At 38.1% G+C, this 21,355-nt stretch overlaps 1 protein-coding gene across 1 annotated transcript in view; it reads right to left on the minus strand.

Annotated features, from left to right (window-relative positions):
- The window catches only part of LOC124721953 (thrombospondin type-1 domain-containing protein 7A-like), a 1,225,854-nt gene that overhangs the window by 109,243 nt on the left and 1,095,256 nt on the right, over window positions 1-21,355 (minus strand). The window contains exon 23 of the mRNA XM_047247119.1: window positions 6,645-6,892. Coding sequence (XP_047103075.1) covers window positions 6,645-6,892 — 248 coding nt within the window. The remainder of the gene's footprint in view (window positions 1-6,644; window positions 6,893-21,355) is intronic.

Raw genomic sequence — 21,355 nt, forward strand, 5'->3', positions numbered from 1 at the left:
ATTAAATGCAAGTGTAAGAACATTAATTGGAATCAAATATTGTGAGCATGAGCAAACAGATACAAGCACTTGCAGACAAGTGTGTGTCACAAGAAGGATACATGGCCATAGTGGATGATAAGGGGATGCTAAGAGGGATCACCTGAAATCTGTAGTACACACTTTTTTCATTATAAAATTGTTGTGGATTTCTAGTGATGTAGCTACCAAATTTGTGTGTGTGCCCTTCATAGTTCATGTGTGAAGTTTGTGCTTGATTATGTCATTAGAAGCCACTTGGCCTGCTAGTATGACAGTGGTTGCACGTGCAGCCTGTTGGCTGCAGTCCCTGTTAGAACTAATGACTATCAAGGCCAGAGCTCAAGGTTCTGGTGGCTGCTTGTGTGTTGTCTGTTGTCTGTACTTTGTCTTTCATGGGGTTATGCTTTTTTGAGTTAGAACACATTGGCAATGAGTACAGTATTTGACTCTGTGTGTTCCATTTCAGTCATTTGTCCTTTGAGTTTAATGTCCTTGGAGGCAGTGCTTAAATCTCTTCTTGAGCAATGGCAGGCACTGACAGTCGCTATTTCCATTTTAATGACAACATTGACACAACATGCTGCCTCACCAGTAACATATCCATGCCATTCCCTGCATACAATGATGCAGCAGGAGACTGAGACACCTATGAAAATAGCCTGCAACAACATTTCCAGGCATCTGGGGTAACTGTGAAAAGTTCTTTTTTTGTCATGGAGCTCACATCATTTATATCAGTTGTTGTGTCAATTCACCCACTTAACATTCAAGTTTTTGTTTTGATCAGATATGTGACTTACTATCTACCTGTCACTGTAAATGTACTCATGTTGTTGCTGCTTGTTTGGAGTTTTACCATTGCCAAAAGTGGCCAAAACAGTCATACAGGACATGGGCGGCAGACCTACGTGGACTTAGTTATCGTTATAGTTTTGTGACAAATGTTCATAAGGAATGCTATGCTGATTAAATGGTTCAAGATGCAATCATAAATCTTGCTCCTGACAGGAAAGTTCAACAGTGAGTTCTACTGTGTGAAAATCTTATGCTTATGGACGTATTAAACATAACACAGTCACCTGAAGTTTCACAGGCTTCAGGTAGTTAGACAGGAGACCGGTCTGAAGTTTCAGAAATCAATTCCTCTCACTCCTCTCAGCCTTCAGTCAGTTTTCAAGGGAATGGAGAAGCCATTGTAATAGTCTGACAGATGTCTCAGTGTCATATTGGTAACTGTTGTTCATGACAACAATGGTCTGCGTAACAACAGCAACAGCCTGATTTTCTGCTGCATCATGCCCATGCTTTTCATTCAACATGAACGGCCCACATGCCCCAAGACTAGGCAATGTGTAATAGGTGCCATAAAAATGACACATTGCTTTTGTGTGTAACTCTCTTATGAACCTAAGTACTGAGAATGCAGGTGCACAAGGGTGCAGCAGCAACGTTGGTGAATTCTCAAACTTATGTGGATTTGGGTTCTCTCCCTCTGGCCCATTGTCATGGAGGCTGGTGAGTTATAACAAGCAACAAATTTCCAGTCTTGGACAGTTTTATATACCTGGGACTTAAATTCATTAACACTCCTAGCTGTGGAAAATGTTTACACTGAAAATCTGTTTGGTTTGTACATTTCTAAAATTTTAGCATTCTCCATCGATAACAAAGTGCATTTAGTTTCTGATCAAGTTCTATATCAACAGTTAGATGCTCTCTGTGCTGAATTTCCCTCTATCTTTTTTCCACGACTGAGATGCACAACAGAATTTCAGGCTCATATTACAATGAAATGGTCTGCCCACCCCCATTTTTTCTAGGCTTGCTCAGTACCCGTAACTTTACAGGTAAAAGTAAAAGCAGAATTAGATCATCTTCAATTCCTTGATGTTATTTGACCTATTCCTTCCAATGATTGGTCAACACCACTGGTGATAATAAAGAAACCTAAAGGTAAATTACACCTCTGAAGTGACTTTAAAAAATCAATTAAAGCACAGTTAATCATTGATACCTATCCATTACCATACCCTGATGAGCTGTTAGCATAATTATAGGGGAGCCTTATTTTTCAATGATTGACTTAGCAGATGCATATTTACAGCTGTTGCTAGACAAAGAATCTAAACACCACCTAGTTATCAATACATCATTTGAGCTTTATCAATATCAGCATTTGCCTTTTGGTGTGGTAAGTGCACCAGATATTTTTCAACACTTTTTAGAGCAACTTATTGCATTAGTTCCAGGCTGCATCAACTATTCAGATGACATAGTGGTGTCTGATGCCTCTACACAGGAACGTTTGCAGAACCTTCATGCTCTATTTTCTGTTTGATGGTCAGCAGGGTTAATGTGCAGTCTGAACAAGATACAGTTTCTTCAACCATCTATTATTAATTTGGGTATTTAACCATCATGCCAGCATACTGATGCTATTGCTGTATTGCCTCACCCCACAGGCATTTTTAGGCACAATTGTGTACTACTTCAAATTCATATCTGATGCTGCTACTGTGGTGCAACCATTTCATGCATCATTACATAATGATGTTCACTTCGTATGATCCCCAGCTTGTGACCAGGCATTCAAGTTGTCAAAAGTTCAAGCTGCAGTCAGCTTCTTGTTTCATCAGTTTTCAGGCAGGCCAGCACCTTGTGGTAGCCATAGACATATCTCAGTTCGGCCTTGGCGCCGTCCTTGCTCATATGTACGCAGACGGAACAGAACACACTATTGCATATGCCTCTAAAACCTTAAATTCAGCACAACAGCGTTGTTCTCAGATACAGAAAGGGGCTTTAGCAAATGTGTATTCCCAAAAACAAAAATTTCATGTTATTCTATATGGGTCTAAGTTTCATCTGATCACAGACCACAAACCACTGGTAGCTCTTTTAAAACCACAGGTATTCTTTCCAGACAAAGCCATGCATTGCTTGCAGCAGTGAGCTATTTTTCCTGTTATGATACAGTTAGGAGGTATATTTATGATCAATGGTGTAACATGCAAATACTAATGCCTTATCATCTTTGCCAATGTGTTCAGATTCAGTTTGATAAAGAGGAATTGCTTTGTTTTCATTTGGAAAATGTTGTTGATGGTTTACCTATTACTGGCACTAAAATTGCAGCTGCAGTAGTTGTGGATCCTATTTCAAGCCAAATTGTTTCTTTTGATGATGTTATGCATTTATTACCTGTGGACCACTGGGATGTGTCATGTACAAAAGTGCTAGCATGCAGGCATGTTTTTTGGACAAGCATTGAAGTGGAAATTGTGTGAGTTGTTGCAACCTGCCCACAGTGTGTCACCCATCAGGCAAACCTCCCCCCCCCCCCCCCCCCCCCATCCACGGTGCATATTTGTCACCATGGCCAATTCCACAGCAGTCTTGGGAATCAATTCAAGTGTAAAGTCTGCCGTATATGATAGTTATACACAATGGCCTCCAGTATGCATCTCAGGAATTTGAAGATTAAAAAAAAAAAAAAAAAAAAAAAAAAAAAAAAAAAAAAAAAAAAAAAAAAAGTGGTGTTTACCATGTCACAGCTCCTCCTTTCCACCCTCAATCAAATAGTGAAGCTGAACGAGTAGTATGAACATTTAAGATTCACACAAAAAAAACATGTTTCGGATGTGTCGCCGGAAGTGGCTCTGACTGGTTCCTCAGTTCTTACAGTTTTACCCCAGTTGGAGATAAAGAGTTCAATAGAATTGTTGTATGACTGTTAGCCCCAGACTCTGCTACATCTGCTCCAACTGACACCAGGACATCTGCTGACATTGTCTCCACAATGCTTATGACTGGCACAGTTGCAATTTTGGCTGCTGACTGAAATGGCTGCCAGTAGTCATCAAGAGTCACCATGGCCAACACCTCTGCATTGTTCACACTGCTGAGGGAAGGGCATCATGACACTTTGACCATCTATGACCCTGTGTGGACACCTGCATACCAGGAACATCTCTGCTGCCCTCGTGTCCTCCGTCTCATTAATCGTGGATGGTGCATTCGCTGCTGCCGACATTTTCACAACTGTCTCCTCTGATGTAGGTGCCCCATTCAGCTGTTGGTGGTCAAGTCAGGACTGCAGTTCTTGCACTGTCCCTGCCAACACCTCCGCCACTGCCACCTCTGTTGCACCCAGTGCTGCCTATTGAGCCACCTTCACTGTGGCCTCCTTCACTGAGGATGAACTCAGATGTGGAAATGAAATCTTCACCACCATCACCTGTCCTACCATATGGACTCTCACAGGGGGGCAGGTGCTGCACCTTTCTGCCCTCATACCACTTCTGACCCTACACACTAACAGCAGCACATCACATGGCTCATTAATCAATGACAACAACAGAAGAAATGGACATGAGCAGTGTTCACTTCTTTGCAAAGGAAGAGGAGTGCTGTAACTACCAAATTTGTATGTGTGCTGCTTCATAGCTTGCACATAAAGTTTGTGCTTGATTTGGCCACTAGAGGCCACTCGGCCAGCTAGTATGACAGCAGTTGTTCGCATAGCCTGCCATTTGTGCCCCTGTTACAACTAATGACTATATAGGCTGGAGCGCCAGCCTCTGCTGGTTGCTTGTGTGTTGTCTACTGTATGCACTTAGTCTCCCATGTGTTTATGCTTTTTCATGTAATAAAGTTCAGTGTTCTTGGGTTAGAACACCAGCTGTGTTCCTTTTCCAATGAATTAAATTTTTTAATCTGATTATGGCTTTGTTTTACTGTATTTTATTTCAATCCTTCTATCATCCATATGTATGGACACTGATTTTTGTGCCACTGACAGGATCAATATAGAACAAAAATTTGTAAGGGTACTGTCATAACATTTTGTCTCATTATTTACAGAATGCACAGCATTGCCTTGGTGATGGTGCAGCTGTACATTGATGAGGAATTACCAAACGCCTACAACCATGTTCTGCATGCCTCAATTATTATGGAGGTGAAATTTGATACTTGACTGACACCTTTGGCTATATTTTAACTTTTCCTCTACCACAACATATAGTCCAGTTGTCAATATTTCCTTCTGAAGAAGACTGTTTATAAATGTTGACACCACAGTAAAGGGGTTTTAGTAAACCCATTTGCAACTGATTGGCTGTTTACCATCTCTAAAAGAATATTTATCTGTTTATTTCAAGAAGTTTAGTTACTTACATTGTGAGTAGGATTCTAAAACATCTGTTCCATTCAGATCTCAAAGAAAGCTTTGATAGATTTTTTGCAAGAAGGTTTGTCTCATCCTGCAGTTACGAAATTTTATTTTTCCCAATATATTATGGCACAGCTAATGTCACCTCCAACTGCTATAACTTGTCAAATGAGTCTGGTGGCTCCAACTACAGCGTTTGTCATATTTATGATTGTTATCCTTGTGCAAACTATCTGTGTAGAGACTCAGTTTCTTCCTATGTTGCTTTAAGGTTTCACTCTATTGCCAGAAATATGCTACATTCTACCCCATGGAGCCTGTCTTTCTGTAAACATTTAGGTTTGCCCACAATTATCTCACAACTATAACTTTTTTGTTTTAACTGACTCTTGGTATTGAGTACTATCCTGGGCCCAAAGTTTTTCAACAGCACTTCAAATGCTGACTTTCTTTGTGAATCTTTCTACATTTGATAACTAATATCTCGATATTGTCACCTATTTGGAGAACATATTGATATCTGATATGACTATTCTGGAGCTCTGTGCAGAACTATTTATGCTATTTGAACAGAGAATCTACAACTCTTAAAAAATTACTGCAGTTAACTACACTGGCAGCTGCTTAAATGTTCAGTACTGCCCCTGATTCACCTCTTCACAGTCAAAGGAATGGGCAAAATGCAGAGCAGTATTTAGTTGGTAGAAAGCAGCTTCTATGAGAGTGGACAATATTTGAGGTATTTTAGATATGTATTTCTCTGTAGTTACCCCAACACAATCACTCACAACAATTCCACTTATTTTCAAAAGTAGTAACTCATTATCTCTGCATATATCAATATGCATTGCAATGTTTGTACTGCAGATAATATCATGAGCATTTTGGAACATGCATTATTACAAATAAGTGAAAATAATCGCCACCACAATGCACAGCCTCACAGTATTCTAAAATTCTATTACAGTGTAGACATGGACAAGGATATAAAATGCTTTTTTTGTCAACAAGGACAGTATAGCGAAGAAAGTATTTGTTATATTTTTTCTATTGTGGATACTGTATCAATGAGAAGCTGGTCCTAAAATTTAAATAAAATGAGTGAATGTTCTAGTAACACTTTTTTTGTTTTTTTAAATATCAGGCAGCAGATAGGAATATGGTTCCTCATATTTACATTGGCTCATGTGTGATCCTCACCTGCTGTCTTTAGTCATAATTTCTTTTTAGTTTTTGTGTGGAATGTGGCTCACCTTTGCTTCATACTTTCTGAACAGTGTGATGATATAAACTAATTTTAATGTTTCACTTATAAAAAAATCAACTCCTGGATAAAAATTTTATCTTCTATCCATATACTAAACAGGTAACTTTTCAGATATACCAAAATTGGTTAGTTTACAATTAGTACAACAAATTTTGCCAGATAACACATGAATTGTCATATTACCTGTCCTCAACAGTTCTTCCATCACTTCGTCGACAATAGACAGCTCTTGCCTGTATTCCTTCTCCACATGGGCTTCCACCTAATGGTAAACAAGAACTAAATCGAGTCTCTTGCCAGCTATATGTGAAACAAGTTACATTGATTTCACAGGACTGAACCTCTATTAAAGGAGGACATGGGTAGTCTGCTTTGGCTGGTTTTCTCAATACTGATCTTGTCCTCTGACGTTGTTTGTTCACATCACATGGCTGTAAATTGAAAGAAAAAAAAAAGAAGCGTGTATAGATATTTAGCACTATGTAGTGACTAATAAAATACATTTTAAATCTAAAATTAGAGTTGTAATGTTGATACAGAGGCAGGTATATAATACAATCTTATTTGAGAAGCAGCACATAAATATTTCAGTGGCATGGGTGAAACTAATTACACTATTTGAATTCTGGTACTTACATGGCACATACATTACATTTTTGTAAATGCAGATTCACTTACACACAATCACTAATGCTGAAGGGCCAGCTGTGATATGTACTAAGAAAGGACATTGCATCTAGATTTTCCAAAGCCAAAAGTTCAACTGTTGAGACATATCCAAGGTGCAAGAGAGGTAAAATCCATAAAAGAAGTAACAAAGCAGAGAATGGAACATCACACAAATCAAAGCTCAGAATAACTGCATAATAAGAGGCTAATGCATCTATGGCTTGTTACACCTAAAACTCAAGTTTTGGAGTGCCTACTTACTAACCATAGAGGACTGTCTATTCAGAAGTATATGCTGACTAGCAACCTTCCCCTGCTTCACACAGGTACCAATCACAATTAATAAAAATATTCTGGGCTATCATGCCATGGTTGCCCAGTATATTTAATTAATTGTGACAATTCCAGCCATAAAAGTTTACATTTTACACAGGAAGCACTAACTAGTAAATCTACCCAAGGGATACACTTCAGTTTTGATTGGCTTTGAATACACTGTAGTGTGGAGCAAAATTAAAGAAAATTTTTTTATGTATGTGCGGATCTTAAATGGGTGAAACGCCCCCTTGAAAAAATTGAGCATAATACACTCTACGGAAAAATTAATAAACAAGGCGTTAAAGAAGTTATGAAAATTGGGCATAAATTGATATTCATACAATTTATGACAGAAAAAGTAAATTTGTAAACTTTGGTGGCCAATGGATTAATGTGTGACACTGCAGCACAGTTTCACTGCATACAGTAATATAAAGATATTTCTAGCTCATTTCTGACAAATGTACAGGGCTATTACAAATGATTGAAGCCATTTTATAAATTCACTGTAGCTCCATTCATTGACATATGGTCACGACACACTACAGATATGTAGAAAAACTCATAAAGTTTTGTTCGGCTGAAGCCACACTTCAGGTTTCTGCCGCCAGAGCGCTCGAGAGTGCAGTGAGACAAAATGGCGACAGGAGCCGAGAAAGTGTATGTCGTGCTTGAAATGCACTCACATCAGTCAGTCATAACAGTGCAACGACACTTCAGGACGAAGTTCAACAAAGATCCACCAACTGCTAACTCCATTCGGCGATGGTATGCGCAGTTTAAAGCTTCTGGATGCCTCTGTAAGGGGGAATCAACGGGTCGGCCTGCAGTGAGCGAAGAAATGGTTGAACGCGTGCGGGCAAGTTTCACGCGTAGCCCGCGGAAAATTGGCTCATGCCGCAACTGGAGACTGACAGCGCCGACTTCATCTTTCAACAGGATGGTGCTCCACCGCACTTCCATCATGATGTTTGGCATTTCTTAAACAGGAGATTGGAAAACCGATGGATCGGTCGTGGTGGAGATCATGATCAGCAATTCATGTCACGGCCTCCACGCTCTCCCGACTTAACCCCATGCGATTTCTTTCTGTGGGGTTATGTGAAAGATTCAGTGTCTAAACCTCCTCTATCAAGAAACGTGCCAGAACTGCGAGCTCGCATCAACAATGCTTTCGAACTCATTGATGGGGACATGCTGCGCCGAGTGTGGGAGGAACTTGATTATCGGCTTGATGTCTGCCGAATCACTAAAGGGGCACGTATCGAACATTTGTGAATGCCTAAGAAAACTTTCTGAGTTTTTGCATGTGTGTGCAAAGCATTGTGAAAATATCTCAAATAATAAAGTTATTGTAGAGCTGTGAAATCGCTTCAATCATTTGTAATAACCATGTATATTTGGAATACCACTTCCTCATATATGATATAATTTGTTGTTAATGACATTATGCATTTTGCTATTAAACATCAAAATAAAAAGCTAAATAATGAGTGGTTGGGGGTTTAAAAAATGATGTTATTGACAAATCTAGTTGCATCATTGTAACATACATTGCAGATAATAGACATTTTATTTATATCTATTTTTTATATCTGGTACCATTTCAGTGGTATTCATTCAGAAATATGGAACTCAATTTTTTTCATGGTGGCTTTACACACCCCTAATGGCCAAATGGGCACATAAAAAATAGGTGTCTCTTATTTTGCTGTACACTACAACATGTTCAAAGTCAATCAAAACTGAAATATATCACTTGTGTAGGTTTACTTGTAAGTATCTGTGATCAGACATCTTGTCTGACATTGCAGTAATTTTGTACACAGGCTGCTGCATAGAACTATGATAAAAATTCCGAGAACAATATCAGGTAAATAAATATCATCACTTTCACATAACTTAAATTATTTCAGCAGTGTGTGCCAGGGAAGTTCTCAGGAGGCATGAATGTAATCTATTCCATATTTAACTGGTATTTGGGGCAATATGTCATGGCAGTGATGGGAGTTGCCAGCAACTGTGCTGCCCCATCCATCTGACAGCAGCACCAATTCAGCACAAGCTACAGCCACTTGGCTACAGCACAGCACAGCACAGCTACATATCCTTCTGCCCCCTCTCGGTCCATCTCCTCCTCACAACTCTCTTTGTCCATCACTTCCTCCATCTCTCTCTCTCTGTCCGTTATCTCCCCCCCCCCCCTTTCTCTGACCATCTCCTCCTCCTCCTCTCCATTGGTCTGTCACCTTATCTCCCTCTGTCCAACTAATGCTTCCCTTTCTCTCTCATCCCCTACCCTCCTTTGCTCTGACCACCTCCTCTTCCCCCTCTCTTTGCCGATCTCCTCCTGCCTCCCCCCCCCCCCCAATCTCTCCTCTCTCTCTGGCTCTGGCCATCTTTCACCCCCCCCCCCCCCCCCCCTACACACTCACACTAATGTCTCAATTTTTGTCCCTGACTTGTAGGCTGCCAACCAGCAAAGCAACTCAGTATGGCAGGCTCACAGTAGTGGGGTCAGCCCAAACAAATACTGATCCTCACACCTTTTATGCAAAATGCCCATTGTCAATGGAAAGTGTCAGCTTGTATCCCATTACAAACATAATTTTTAAAGTGAACTTTTACATGCCCATTTGACAGAGCAGTCCCAAATTAGTTTGGTGCAATTTTAATTTTGTCAATATGTATTTGATAGAGACAGTAAAATATGAAGAACAAGCAGTACTCCAACAGGGACTTAGTAGTAGTGCTGGGTGGTTGTAGCAGACAGTGTGGGCACAGTGGCATGTGAGTTGTTGCTGGAGTACTCTATACTGGGCATCACATTAAACAGATTATTATTGGTATTTCTTTGGACTGACTCAATCTACACATCGCAAAAACGAAATTGAAAATATCTGCTGAAACACCAGAGAATTTGTGCCTGTTAGGAGAGACACCCATTATATAAGTGCTGACATATGCTGAGAGGTAAGCCACAAATTGAGAGACAACAGCACACAAAAAAAGAACAGGATATGAGAAAGAGAAGTTATAGAAGATGGGATAGGAACATAAAGTTATCTAATACGGAAATATTAATGAAATAAATTAGTATGAAGCCAAAAAATAAAGAAGACAAACATAAATGAAGGAATAAACAGAGACAACAACAAAATTTAAAGATAAAATAGTATTTCATCTATTCCCAGAAACTGTTAGTTAGTAGTTACGTGTTCCATTGACCGGTCTCACGGTGACCCATATGATGTGGAATATGTCAAGTGCATAAAAAATGCACACATGAATTAAGATTTTTTATTTAAGCTTAAAATTTGTATTACCTACCCCATTCCTTTAAATGCAACATATTCCTCATGTTATACCTATAGATTTATGTATCCCTATTCAAGACTTCATCTATGGTATAGATGGAGTTGTCAAGGAGATATGATTTCAATTTATTTTTAAAACTATTACTGCTGTCTGTCACACATTTTGTTACATCTGACAATTTATGAAAAAGTATTACAACAGTGTATTTTACCCCTTTCTGTGCCAAAGATAGGTTAAGTAGAGGATAGTGTAAGTCTTTCTTTCTTCTGGTATTATAATCATGAATGTCACTGTTGTTTTTAAACTGGTCCATGTCAGTGAGAACAAATTTCATTACTGTGTAAATGTACTGTGAACCTGTTGTAAGAATTCCAAACCTTTCAAAAATATGCCTACAACACGTGTGACTATGATCCCCACACATTATACTAACCACTTTCTTCTGAGCAATGAATGCTTTTTACCTAAGTGTAGAATTGCCTCAAAATATTATTCCATATGACATCAGAGAGTGAAAGTATGCAAATTATGTTAGCTTGCTAATTTCTGTGTGCTCAAAATTAGCAATTATTCTCACTACAAAAGTTGCTGAACCCAGTCGCTACAGGAGATCCAAAATATGAATTTTCCAAATAAGATTCTCATCTATATGTATACCCAAAAACTTAATATGCTCTATCCTGACTACTGACTTCTGTTGATGCATTATATTTATTGAAGGAACTGTACTCTTTGCAGTAGAAAATTGGATGTACTGTGTTTTTTCAAAATTCAGTGCAAGCACATTGGCAGAACACCAATCAATAACTTTTCCAAAGACATTATGTGTATCATTTTCTATTCACGTTTCTTTTAGTGGATTAATAACGATGCTTGTATCATAAGCAAACAGTGTCAGTTTAGCTGCTCGTTTAAGATAAGAAGGGAGGTCATTCACATATATCAAGAACAGAAGGGGACCCACGATCGAACCCTGTGGAACACCCAATGTAATTTCACCCCAGGTAGATGAAGTGGGGAACTTCCTTAAATCACTTCTACATCCACATCTACATCCATACTCCGCAAGCCACCTGAGGCGTGTGGTGGAGGGTACCTTGAGTACCTCTATCAGTTCTCCCTTCTATTCCAGTCTCATATTGTTCATGGAAAGAAGGATTGGCTGTATGCCTCTGTGTGGGTTCTAATCTCTCTGATTTTATCCTCTTGGTCTCTTCATGAGATATACGTAGGAGGGAGCAATATACTGCTTGACTCCTCGGTGAAGGTATGTTCTCGAAACTTCAACAAAAGCCCGTACCGAGCTACTGAATGTCTTTCCTGCAGAGTCTTCCACTGGAGTTTATCTATCATCTCCGTAATGCTTTTGCGATTACTAAATGATCCTGTAACAAAGTGTGCTGCTCTCCGTTGGATCTTCTCTATCTCTTCTATCAACCCTATGTGGTACGGATCCCACACTGGTGAGCAGTATTCAAGCAGTGGGCAAACAAGTCTACTGTAACCTACTTCCTTTGTTTTTGGATTGCATTTCCTTAGGATTCTTCCAATGAATCTCAGTCTGGCATCTGATTTACTGACGATCAACTTTTTTATGATCATTCCATTTTAAATCACTTCTAATGAGTACTCCCAGATAATTTATAGATTTAACTGCTTCCAGTTGCTGACCTGCTATATTGTAGCTAAATGATAAGGGATCTTTCATTCACTTAAGCCATATAAAGAAACTTTTTGCTTCCTGTTCTGTAGATATGGCTTAAACCACTCACATTCTGTTTCATTTATACCACAGAATTGTAATCTCTGTAACATAATGCCATGGTACACAGAAAATTCCAATTGGTAACATTTTACTATTTAAAGACTCTATAATGTTGGCAGTGATATTGTATACTGTTGTCTCAGTGGAACAGCATTTTTAAAATCCAAACTGTGATTTACTAATTATCCCATTACTTTAGAGATGGCTAACTACTCTTGAGTATCCAGAATGAGATTTTCACTCTGCAGCAATATACTCTTGAGTACATTGCTTTCTCCACTATTTTTGAAAATGCTGAAGCAAGGATATGTGGCTGGTAATTATTGACATCTGTGGTGTCTTCTTCTTTGTAGAGAGGTTTGAACATGGCATATTTTAACCTGTCTGGGAAAATACCTTGTGTTAGTGATGCATTACAGATGTGACTCAGAACATCAGCTGTAACAGCTCCACATTGTTTTAATATCATGTTAGATATGTCAGCTACTCCCACAGAACATTTATTTTTCAAAGATTTAATGATATTCCTTATTTAACAAGAGGCTGTTAGATGAAAATTAATCTGAGTAGGATTTCTCAAAACTGACTCTTCCATATACTTCTTGGCTTTTTTGAACTATTCTCACCAATTTTTTCACCTACACTTAAGAAATGGTTGTTAAATGCATTAGCTACTCGTGTACTGTTGGTTAAGATGGTCTCATTCTCTTTAATAATAATATTATCTACCCCAGTGGTTACTTTTCTTGTCTCTCTTCTAACAACATTCCATACTGATTTGATTTTATTGCCTGAGTTGTTAACTTCATCTCTAATACGCATATTTTTTGATTTTCTGACAAATTTTCTCAGTATGTTACAATAATTTTTATAGTGTAAAATTATTCTGAGTCTTTACTAATTCTTGCTGCATCATACAATTTTCTTTAGCTTTCTGAAGACACTTTAATATCTGTAGTGATCCAAGGTTTCTTTGAAAACTGTTTATTGTTACATTTAGTAACGTTTTTTGGGCAACAGTGTTCAAAAAGGGATATAAATTTATTAAGAAATATGTTGCATTTAACATTGGCATTTGGTGCATTATATACAGTTCCCCAATTAACATTTTTAAAACTTTCTCTGAAGTGCTCTATAGATACCAGGTTGACCAGCCTTACACTATTACTTAACGGTTTCTGAACTGTACACCCTCCTAAGTTTTGTAAGTTAATCAGTTGTGCATCATGGTCTGATAATCCATTTATCACAGGGAAAGCACGCATTAGTTTTACATCCTCTTGTTGTACAAATACATAATCTATCAGAGAGCTACTGTCTTGAGCTATACATGTAGGGAAATTGATAACTGAGTCTAAGTTATATGTCATTAATAACACTTCTACTTCACTATTCCTATCAAAATTGCTTAAAAAGTTTACATGGAAATCACCACAGATTAGTAACTTCTTCTTTTTGTCTGACAGATGGCATAACAGGGAGTCAAACATTTTTATGAATAGCTCCCAATCCCCTAAGGGGACCTGTACACTGTTGCTAATATCATTTCTACATTATCTAGCTGCAGTTCACATGCACAATCTTTTAAGTGCTGCTCAACAGAAAATCTGCTTACTTCTACAGTTTTGTACTTATACCTTTGTAGATGCATATAATTAAAAACTAAGCAATCAGTTGCTTAAACGAAATTTAATTCCTTTACTGCTTTTGGGCACTTAATGCCCTTCTTCAGAAGGTTATACCTACTGTAGCCAATGTGATAGCTATGAAGAAGGCACTAAGTGCCCAAAACTTGTACAGAAATTAAATTTCTTTTATGCAGCTCTTTGCTTATTATTTTGTTGTGAAGATAAAGTAGCTAATGAAAACAGTTAGGTAATGAAGAGTTATTAGAAAGTGACATACAAGAATTGGAGTGATAAAATGTTGCCATCTACATAATTAAGTTGCTAAGATTGAGTGGAAGATGGTGATTAATTTATACAATCTAAGAATGAATTTTGACATTACAGATTTCCTTTTATAATGTGAGTTAAGGAAAAAAAAGTCATGGCTCTAGTGTAAATTCAAGGTAACAGATAACAGTCTCAATTAATAGAGCATAGTAGTATGGGTGTTTTAATTATCACCTATAACAGTGTTACTTGAAACCACCAGAAGATCCTTGTAAATCTGTTGCTTATTGCCCTTTGCTGGGAGTACATCAATAAAATTTCAAGAATTTGACAAAGATATTCATGCCACTGGCTAAGTTTACAGCTCTCCTTGGATCAGTAAAGGATGATCTGAGACTGAGGAAACCTGGAGTATACACAATTACTTGTGATTGAGGGATGGCTTATATATCCATACTATTCAGAACCAATGTTTAGAACACCATCGTCACACTCATTAGCTCCAACTGTGTATAATGAGGTGCAAATAATTGCTCCTGCTTTCCTCTACTGGGAATATGTTTTAAAGTATTCTATTCAGTTTGATTATCTGGTAATATTATTAATAGGTATAAGGGTTAGCCATGAAGTAAGATGTGAAACCTGATTTTATCTTATATTAAACAACAGTCTTCATTTTGGCCAGTGGATTCTTTTAATTAGTGTTCTGCTAGTGATATGTGATTTTGTCTGTTTCATCCACTGGTTCACTACAAGTTTACAGTGCTTCTGCTTGCACTTGTGTGGTGGGCTCGCTGCAGTATACCATGTGGTTATAATTAAACTTTCCCTATTTAGCACGTTATAACATGGAAGCTAATTACTGTATGAGTACCAAACTTGATAGCATTAATGTCAATGACATGGGGAAGAGAGTAATGCAGAATCAATTCAATCGAAACACTTTTAATGTGCTGCTACGTTACATCATATCATTATGTACCGGTACCATTACTGTTACAAAAGGGCCTCAATATGGCACCCACCAGTGTCCAGGAGAGTCAGAAAGTGCACGATTGCATTCTACATGGCAGAACGAAGCATGTCCATAAGAATGCTGGTTACCTCTCTTGATTGATGGGCTTCAGATCAGCACATGTGTGAATGTTGCCCTGGTAAACCCTGTCCTTCAGGCAGCCCTACAACCAGAAATCACAGGGAGTGATATCAGGTGTTCATGCCAGCCAAGCATTTGGAAATGATCAGCAGATAATTTGACCATTTCCAAATGTGTTTTTGAGACAAAGGTGAACTTCATGAGTGATGTGTGGTGGGCCCCATCTTGCATAAAAACTGTTGAGTTCAATGTGTCTCTCTCCTGTAGGATGGGTATGACATGCTGGAGAAGCATATCACAGTAATGCTGGCCAGTCACACTGCACGTCTTTGGTCTTTGAGCACCAACCTGTTCAAAAAGAATGGGCCAATGGTGAACATACCCATGAAGCCACACCATACAGTGACACGTTCCCCATTCAGAGGAACTTCATGCATGGTGACTGGAGGTGAAGATACCCACACTTGGCAATTCTGTGTGTTCACCTCACTCATCAGAGAAAAATGAGCTTTGTCTGTCCTTAGGATGGTCCAGGGCCAGCCCTCATCAACTTAAATCCTTGCAAGAAGGTGGAGCATGAAATCCACATGTCACTGCACATCCTGTTATGCAAGGTGCTGTACAACATGGATCTTCTACTGATACCATTTGAGAATGGTCTGAAGCACCTTTTGTACAGTGGCCTATGGGATGTTCAACTTTTATGACACAGCATGCACACTGCCTGATGATTGGGAATTTCACGCAGCGTTGTCTGTCATTCATCGACCACCTTTGGTGCAATCAGTCATTGGCCTCTTCCTGGAGCGACACCCAGTTCTCCAATTGATCCGAACTTCTTCATCATGCTACACACAGCAGGTGGAGAAAGAGGACACTTCCATAATCCTTTCAGCCAGTGATATTCTTGAATCGCAGCTGCAGCATTACTGTTGTTTTGATAATAGAGCTTTAGGAATAATGGACAGTGGCACTTTGATGCATGGAAATCATGCACCCCATACTCTGGACATTGATGCTACAAAGTTTGGAACTCATATGGTAATTAGTTTCCATGTTACAGTGTGTTAAATAGGGAAAGTTTAACTATAGCCATCCAGTATAAACGAGCTGCAATTCTGTTGGAAACACAGATGTGGTGAGATTATACATCAGCATACTCACCTGAAGATGACAGCCAGCTGGTCTGCTGAAATGTTATGTCAAAATGACTAATTATCCAGCTACATGCTCAAGGAGAGCATCATCAGCACCTGATACAGTTTGATAGGGGCCCCATTGTCAGTCCCCAATTGGCTGGCTGACCAAATCATGCAGTATCCACACTTTTGAGGTATTTGAATGTGACATTGACTTGATGTTGGAATGCATAGGAATGTGAGCAAAAGTATACTTCTCAACTAGTTTTCAGATGACCACATCTGACTGCCACAAGGGATGATCACTGTAATGTGAATCAGGCACATCATAATCCCTTGACATCTGCACCTGCCATCTGAGAACAAGAATGGACTCAATGCAACATTCTGTGTCATCCTGTACAATTGTTTAGAGACTAGTAGCAGCTGGACAAGGGAATTACTGTCCCATGCCTAGGCTGCCGCTACCACCACAGCACAAGTAGCTGTGTTTGGAATGATGCCATAAGCAGGAAGCACAGACTTCTGATGAAGGACATTGGATAATGTATAGAAAAAAATCATGCCTCTGCACTACCCTGGATAACCATTGCCAGTGAGTATGGCAGCGTCCTGGGGAGAGGCCCCATTTATCAAAAGTTCTGGTGAGGCATGGCAGTGTTACTCCTGGCATAATGATGTGGGAAGCCATGGAATATGACTTTAGGTTATGGCTGGTAGTGAGTGAGGGAAATCTGATGGCACAGTGGTGCATCAGACATCCTTGGTCCTCATATGTTACTGCTCATGGGCAAGAATCATGGGACCATTTTTCAACAGAACTATGCTTGTCCACATATGACATGTGTCCCTATGAACCATTTGCATGATGATGAAATCTTCCAATGGCCAGCAAGATCTCTAGATCTGTACCACACAGAAAATGTGCAGGACTAGCTCAGACAACACCTCTTTCTGAGTGACGGTATTAACGATCGATGGTCCAGTTATAATGACATGCTTCCTAACTGAATCAGTGCATATGTCCATGCCACAATGGATGTGTCATCATACTGATAAGGGGGCTTATACTGCCAAATCTGTTGTAAATTTGACTCATATTTTTTAATCACTGAAATAATATCACATGCCCTCTCAACCAGTGAAGATTCATTGCAATTCCTCTTCCCGTGCTGGGGCTTCACTTTTTTTGACTGGCAGTGCAGTTAGATTTTCCTCTGCATTTCAGGTTCCCTATCAAGGAACTGTATTTTGCTGTGTTGCAGTGTTTGTAATAGATAATCGCAAGTATTTTTTTTTTTTTTTTTTTTTTTTTTACACAGACTAGACATTTTTAAAGAATTTTATACATTTGTGAGCATAAATTTATAACCTGAAGAATATACTGGAAAAGTTTCAAGAAACACTTTTGGCAGTCTAGTAATTCATCTTTCCCTGACCAACAGTTGGCTGTGGTAAGTACATTACCTAGATTAGGAGCCTGAAAAATCCCAGTATGTAATGTCTGCTTTCATAGACAGTTGCTACAAATCATAATGAAGATAACAGTAATATTCATGAACATGATCTCACATCAACTTACTTGAACAATTTGATATGGAGATATGTCTCACATGAAAGTAGATTGAATAGATTAATGCATGATGAACTTGGTATTTGTTGCAATGTAAGCAAAGCTTGTCTTGTACATTATCTTATGCTCTGGAAAGCTTATTTAATATTAGTTCAATATTGTGAACATTGTCCTAAGAGGATAAAATTTTCCCTAGTGTTGCTTGCAAGATTTTAACCTTTCGGAATAAATGCAACTGAAATTAGAAAAAGTGTTTCACATGTAATGAACTAGATGTGTATTTCAATGTGTGTATGGTTTTTTTAATTGTCAAAGTTACAAAACAACTGATGGGATGACATAAAAAGGTGGAAATGAAAACAAGTACATCATTCAACAAATTCTGAAAACTGACCTAAAATCCATGTTATTGTTAGATGCATGCTCAAGACACTGCATATCACCTGTAGTGTGTAAATGGTAATCCAGAATGAAAAAAAATATTGTGTTGCAAAGCATGTACTGAAGGCAAAAACTAAACAGAAAGGAATGCAAAGTCAGAATTATTGGCATTCTCGTAGTAGAGATACCATACTGCTATATGCTTTAAAATATAAATGTGAGAAATTCAGGCACCAAAACAGAGTGTGATAATAAAACAACAAATGAGATATGACTTGTAAAAACAAAAGTGATAACCTTTACAAAAAGAGGCTCTATTATGTTTAAAGTATGGCACAAAATTTCACTTTCAATGTGGGAAGGTTGATCCCTCATTAATATGACACTTAACATCTAAAAAGGCATGGAAATATGTTAGTTGTATGAAGGGTGGAAGCCAATTACAATTTACAGGGATTAATTAACTGTCTCAGTGCATTTTACTGTCTGTATAATGTATTTTACAGCAGTGACTCCGGATGCTTTTTTATTTTATTTTATTTAATGCTACAGTAAGTATGCTGTCATAGAGGCTGTTATAAATAATTTTATGGTACTTGATGAACAGATGACTGAAACTGGCAGTTAAGAAATATTTATTACATAAGCAGCTCTTGGAATTTCTGAAATATGACTTATTTCAAATACATATGACCTCTCTGAGGATGTCAAAATCAAAACTGGTAACAGTGACCAAAATACAGATGCACCAACTATGATAAAAGTGCAAAGGATAACTAAAAATCGAAGAAAGACTACATATTCAGTGCAGTAAATAAAAAGCTGGAAGCACCGTAGGGTAGATTTATCCCATGGGCAGGAATTTGTAGAAGAGTTGCCACTGAAGTCAATAAAAGTAGTCAAAGAAACAGTAAAATTATATGTACCTATTAGAACTGTGGTAAATGGATTATCGGGCCATGATGCACAATCGATTAACTTATAAAACCTAATGGGGCATACACTTCAGAAACCATTAACAAAAAGTGTGAGGGTGCTCAACCCTGTATCTATAGAGCACTTCAGAGAACATTTAGGAAATGCAAACTGGAAAGATGTGTATAATGATCCAAATACTAATGATAAATGCAGCATATTTCTTGATAAATTTATATCCCTTTTTGAACATTGTTTTCCAAAGAAAATTACTGAATGTAACACCACAAACTTTTCAAAGAAGCCTTGGATTGCTATAGGTATTAAAGAGTCTTCAGAAAGAAAAAGAAAACTGTATGAGACAGCAAGAACTAGAAAAGATCCAGGAGTAGTTTTACACTATAAAATTTATTGTAACATACTGAGATAAGTTGTAAGGAAATCGAGAAATATGTACGTTAGAGAAGAAATTAACAATTCCAGCAATAAAATCAAATCAATATGGAATGTTGTTAGAAGGGAGACAGGAAAAGTAACCACTTGGGTAGGTAGTATTACTGTTAAAGAGAATGAGACCATCTTAACCAACAGTACACAGGTAGCCAATGTATTGAACAATCACTTATTAAGTGTAGGAGAAAAAATTGGTGAGAATAGTTCAAAAGAAAAAGCCAGGCAGAACATGGAAGAGTCAGATTTGAAAAATTTTAGTCAGATTAAGTTTCATCTAACAACCTCTTGTGAAATAAGGAAAATTATTAAATCTTTGAAAAATAAATGTCCTGCTGGAGTAGATGACACCTCTAACAAGTTATTAAAACAATGTGGAGCAATTACAGCTGATGTTTTGAATCACATATGTAATGCATCACTGACTCAGGGTATTTTTCCAGACAGGTTAAAACATGCCATTGTCAGGCCTCTTGCTTACAGCATTTTCAAAAATCTTTGAGAAAGTACTGTACTCAAGAGTGGTTAGCCATCTCAACAGTAATGGGATACTTAGTAAATCACAGTTCAGATTTCAGAAATGCTGTTCCACTGAGACAGATACATACAATTTCACTGTCCACACAATGGAGTCTTTAAATAGTAAAATGTCACCAGTAGGAATATTCTATGACTTATCCGAAGCATTTGATTGTGTGAACAAAGACGTTATGTTACAGAAATTACAATTCTATGGTATAAATGGAACAGCATATGAGTGGTTTAAGTCATATCTACAGAACAGGAAGCAAACAGTCTCTTCATATGCTCAAGTGATTCAAAGGAGTTTGCCACTTCATCTAACTGGGGTGAAATTACATTAGGTGTTCCACAAGGTTTGATCATGGGTCCCCTCCAGTTCTTGATATATTTGAATGACCTCCCTCCTTATGTGAAACAAGATGCTGAACTGACACTGTTTGCTGATGATACAAGCATAATTATTAATCCAGTAAAAGGAAGTCTGATACAAAATGGTACAAATAAGGTCTTTGTAAAAGTTATTAATTGGTTTTCTGTGAATGGGCTTGCTCTGAAATTTGAAAAAACACAGTACATCCAATTTTCTGCTGCAAAAAGTATAATTCCTTCAATAAATATAACACATCAAAAGAAGTCAGCAGCCAGGGTAGAGCATACTAAGTTTTTGGGTGTACATATAGACGAGAATCTTAATTGGAAAAGTCATATTTTGGATCTCCTAAAGCGACTAGGTTCAGCAACTTTTGCAATCAGAATAATTGCCAATTTTAAGGATGTAGAAATTAGTAAGCTAACACACTTTGCATACTTCTACTCTCTGATGTCATATGGAATAATATTCTGGGGCAACTCA

This window comes from Schistocerca piceifrons, chromosome X (genome assembly GCF_021461385.2).
Source record: "Schistocerca piceifrons isolate TAMUIC-IGC-003096 chromosome X, iqSchPice1.1, whole genome shotgun sequence".
In the NCBI taxonomy this organism is placed as follows: Eukaryota; Metazoa; Arthropoda; class Insecta; order Orthoptera; family Acrididae; genus Schistocerca; species Schistocerca piceifrons.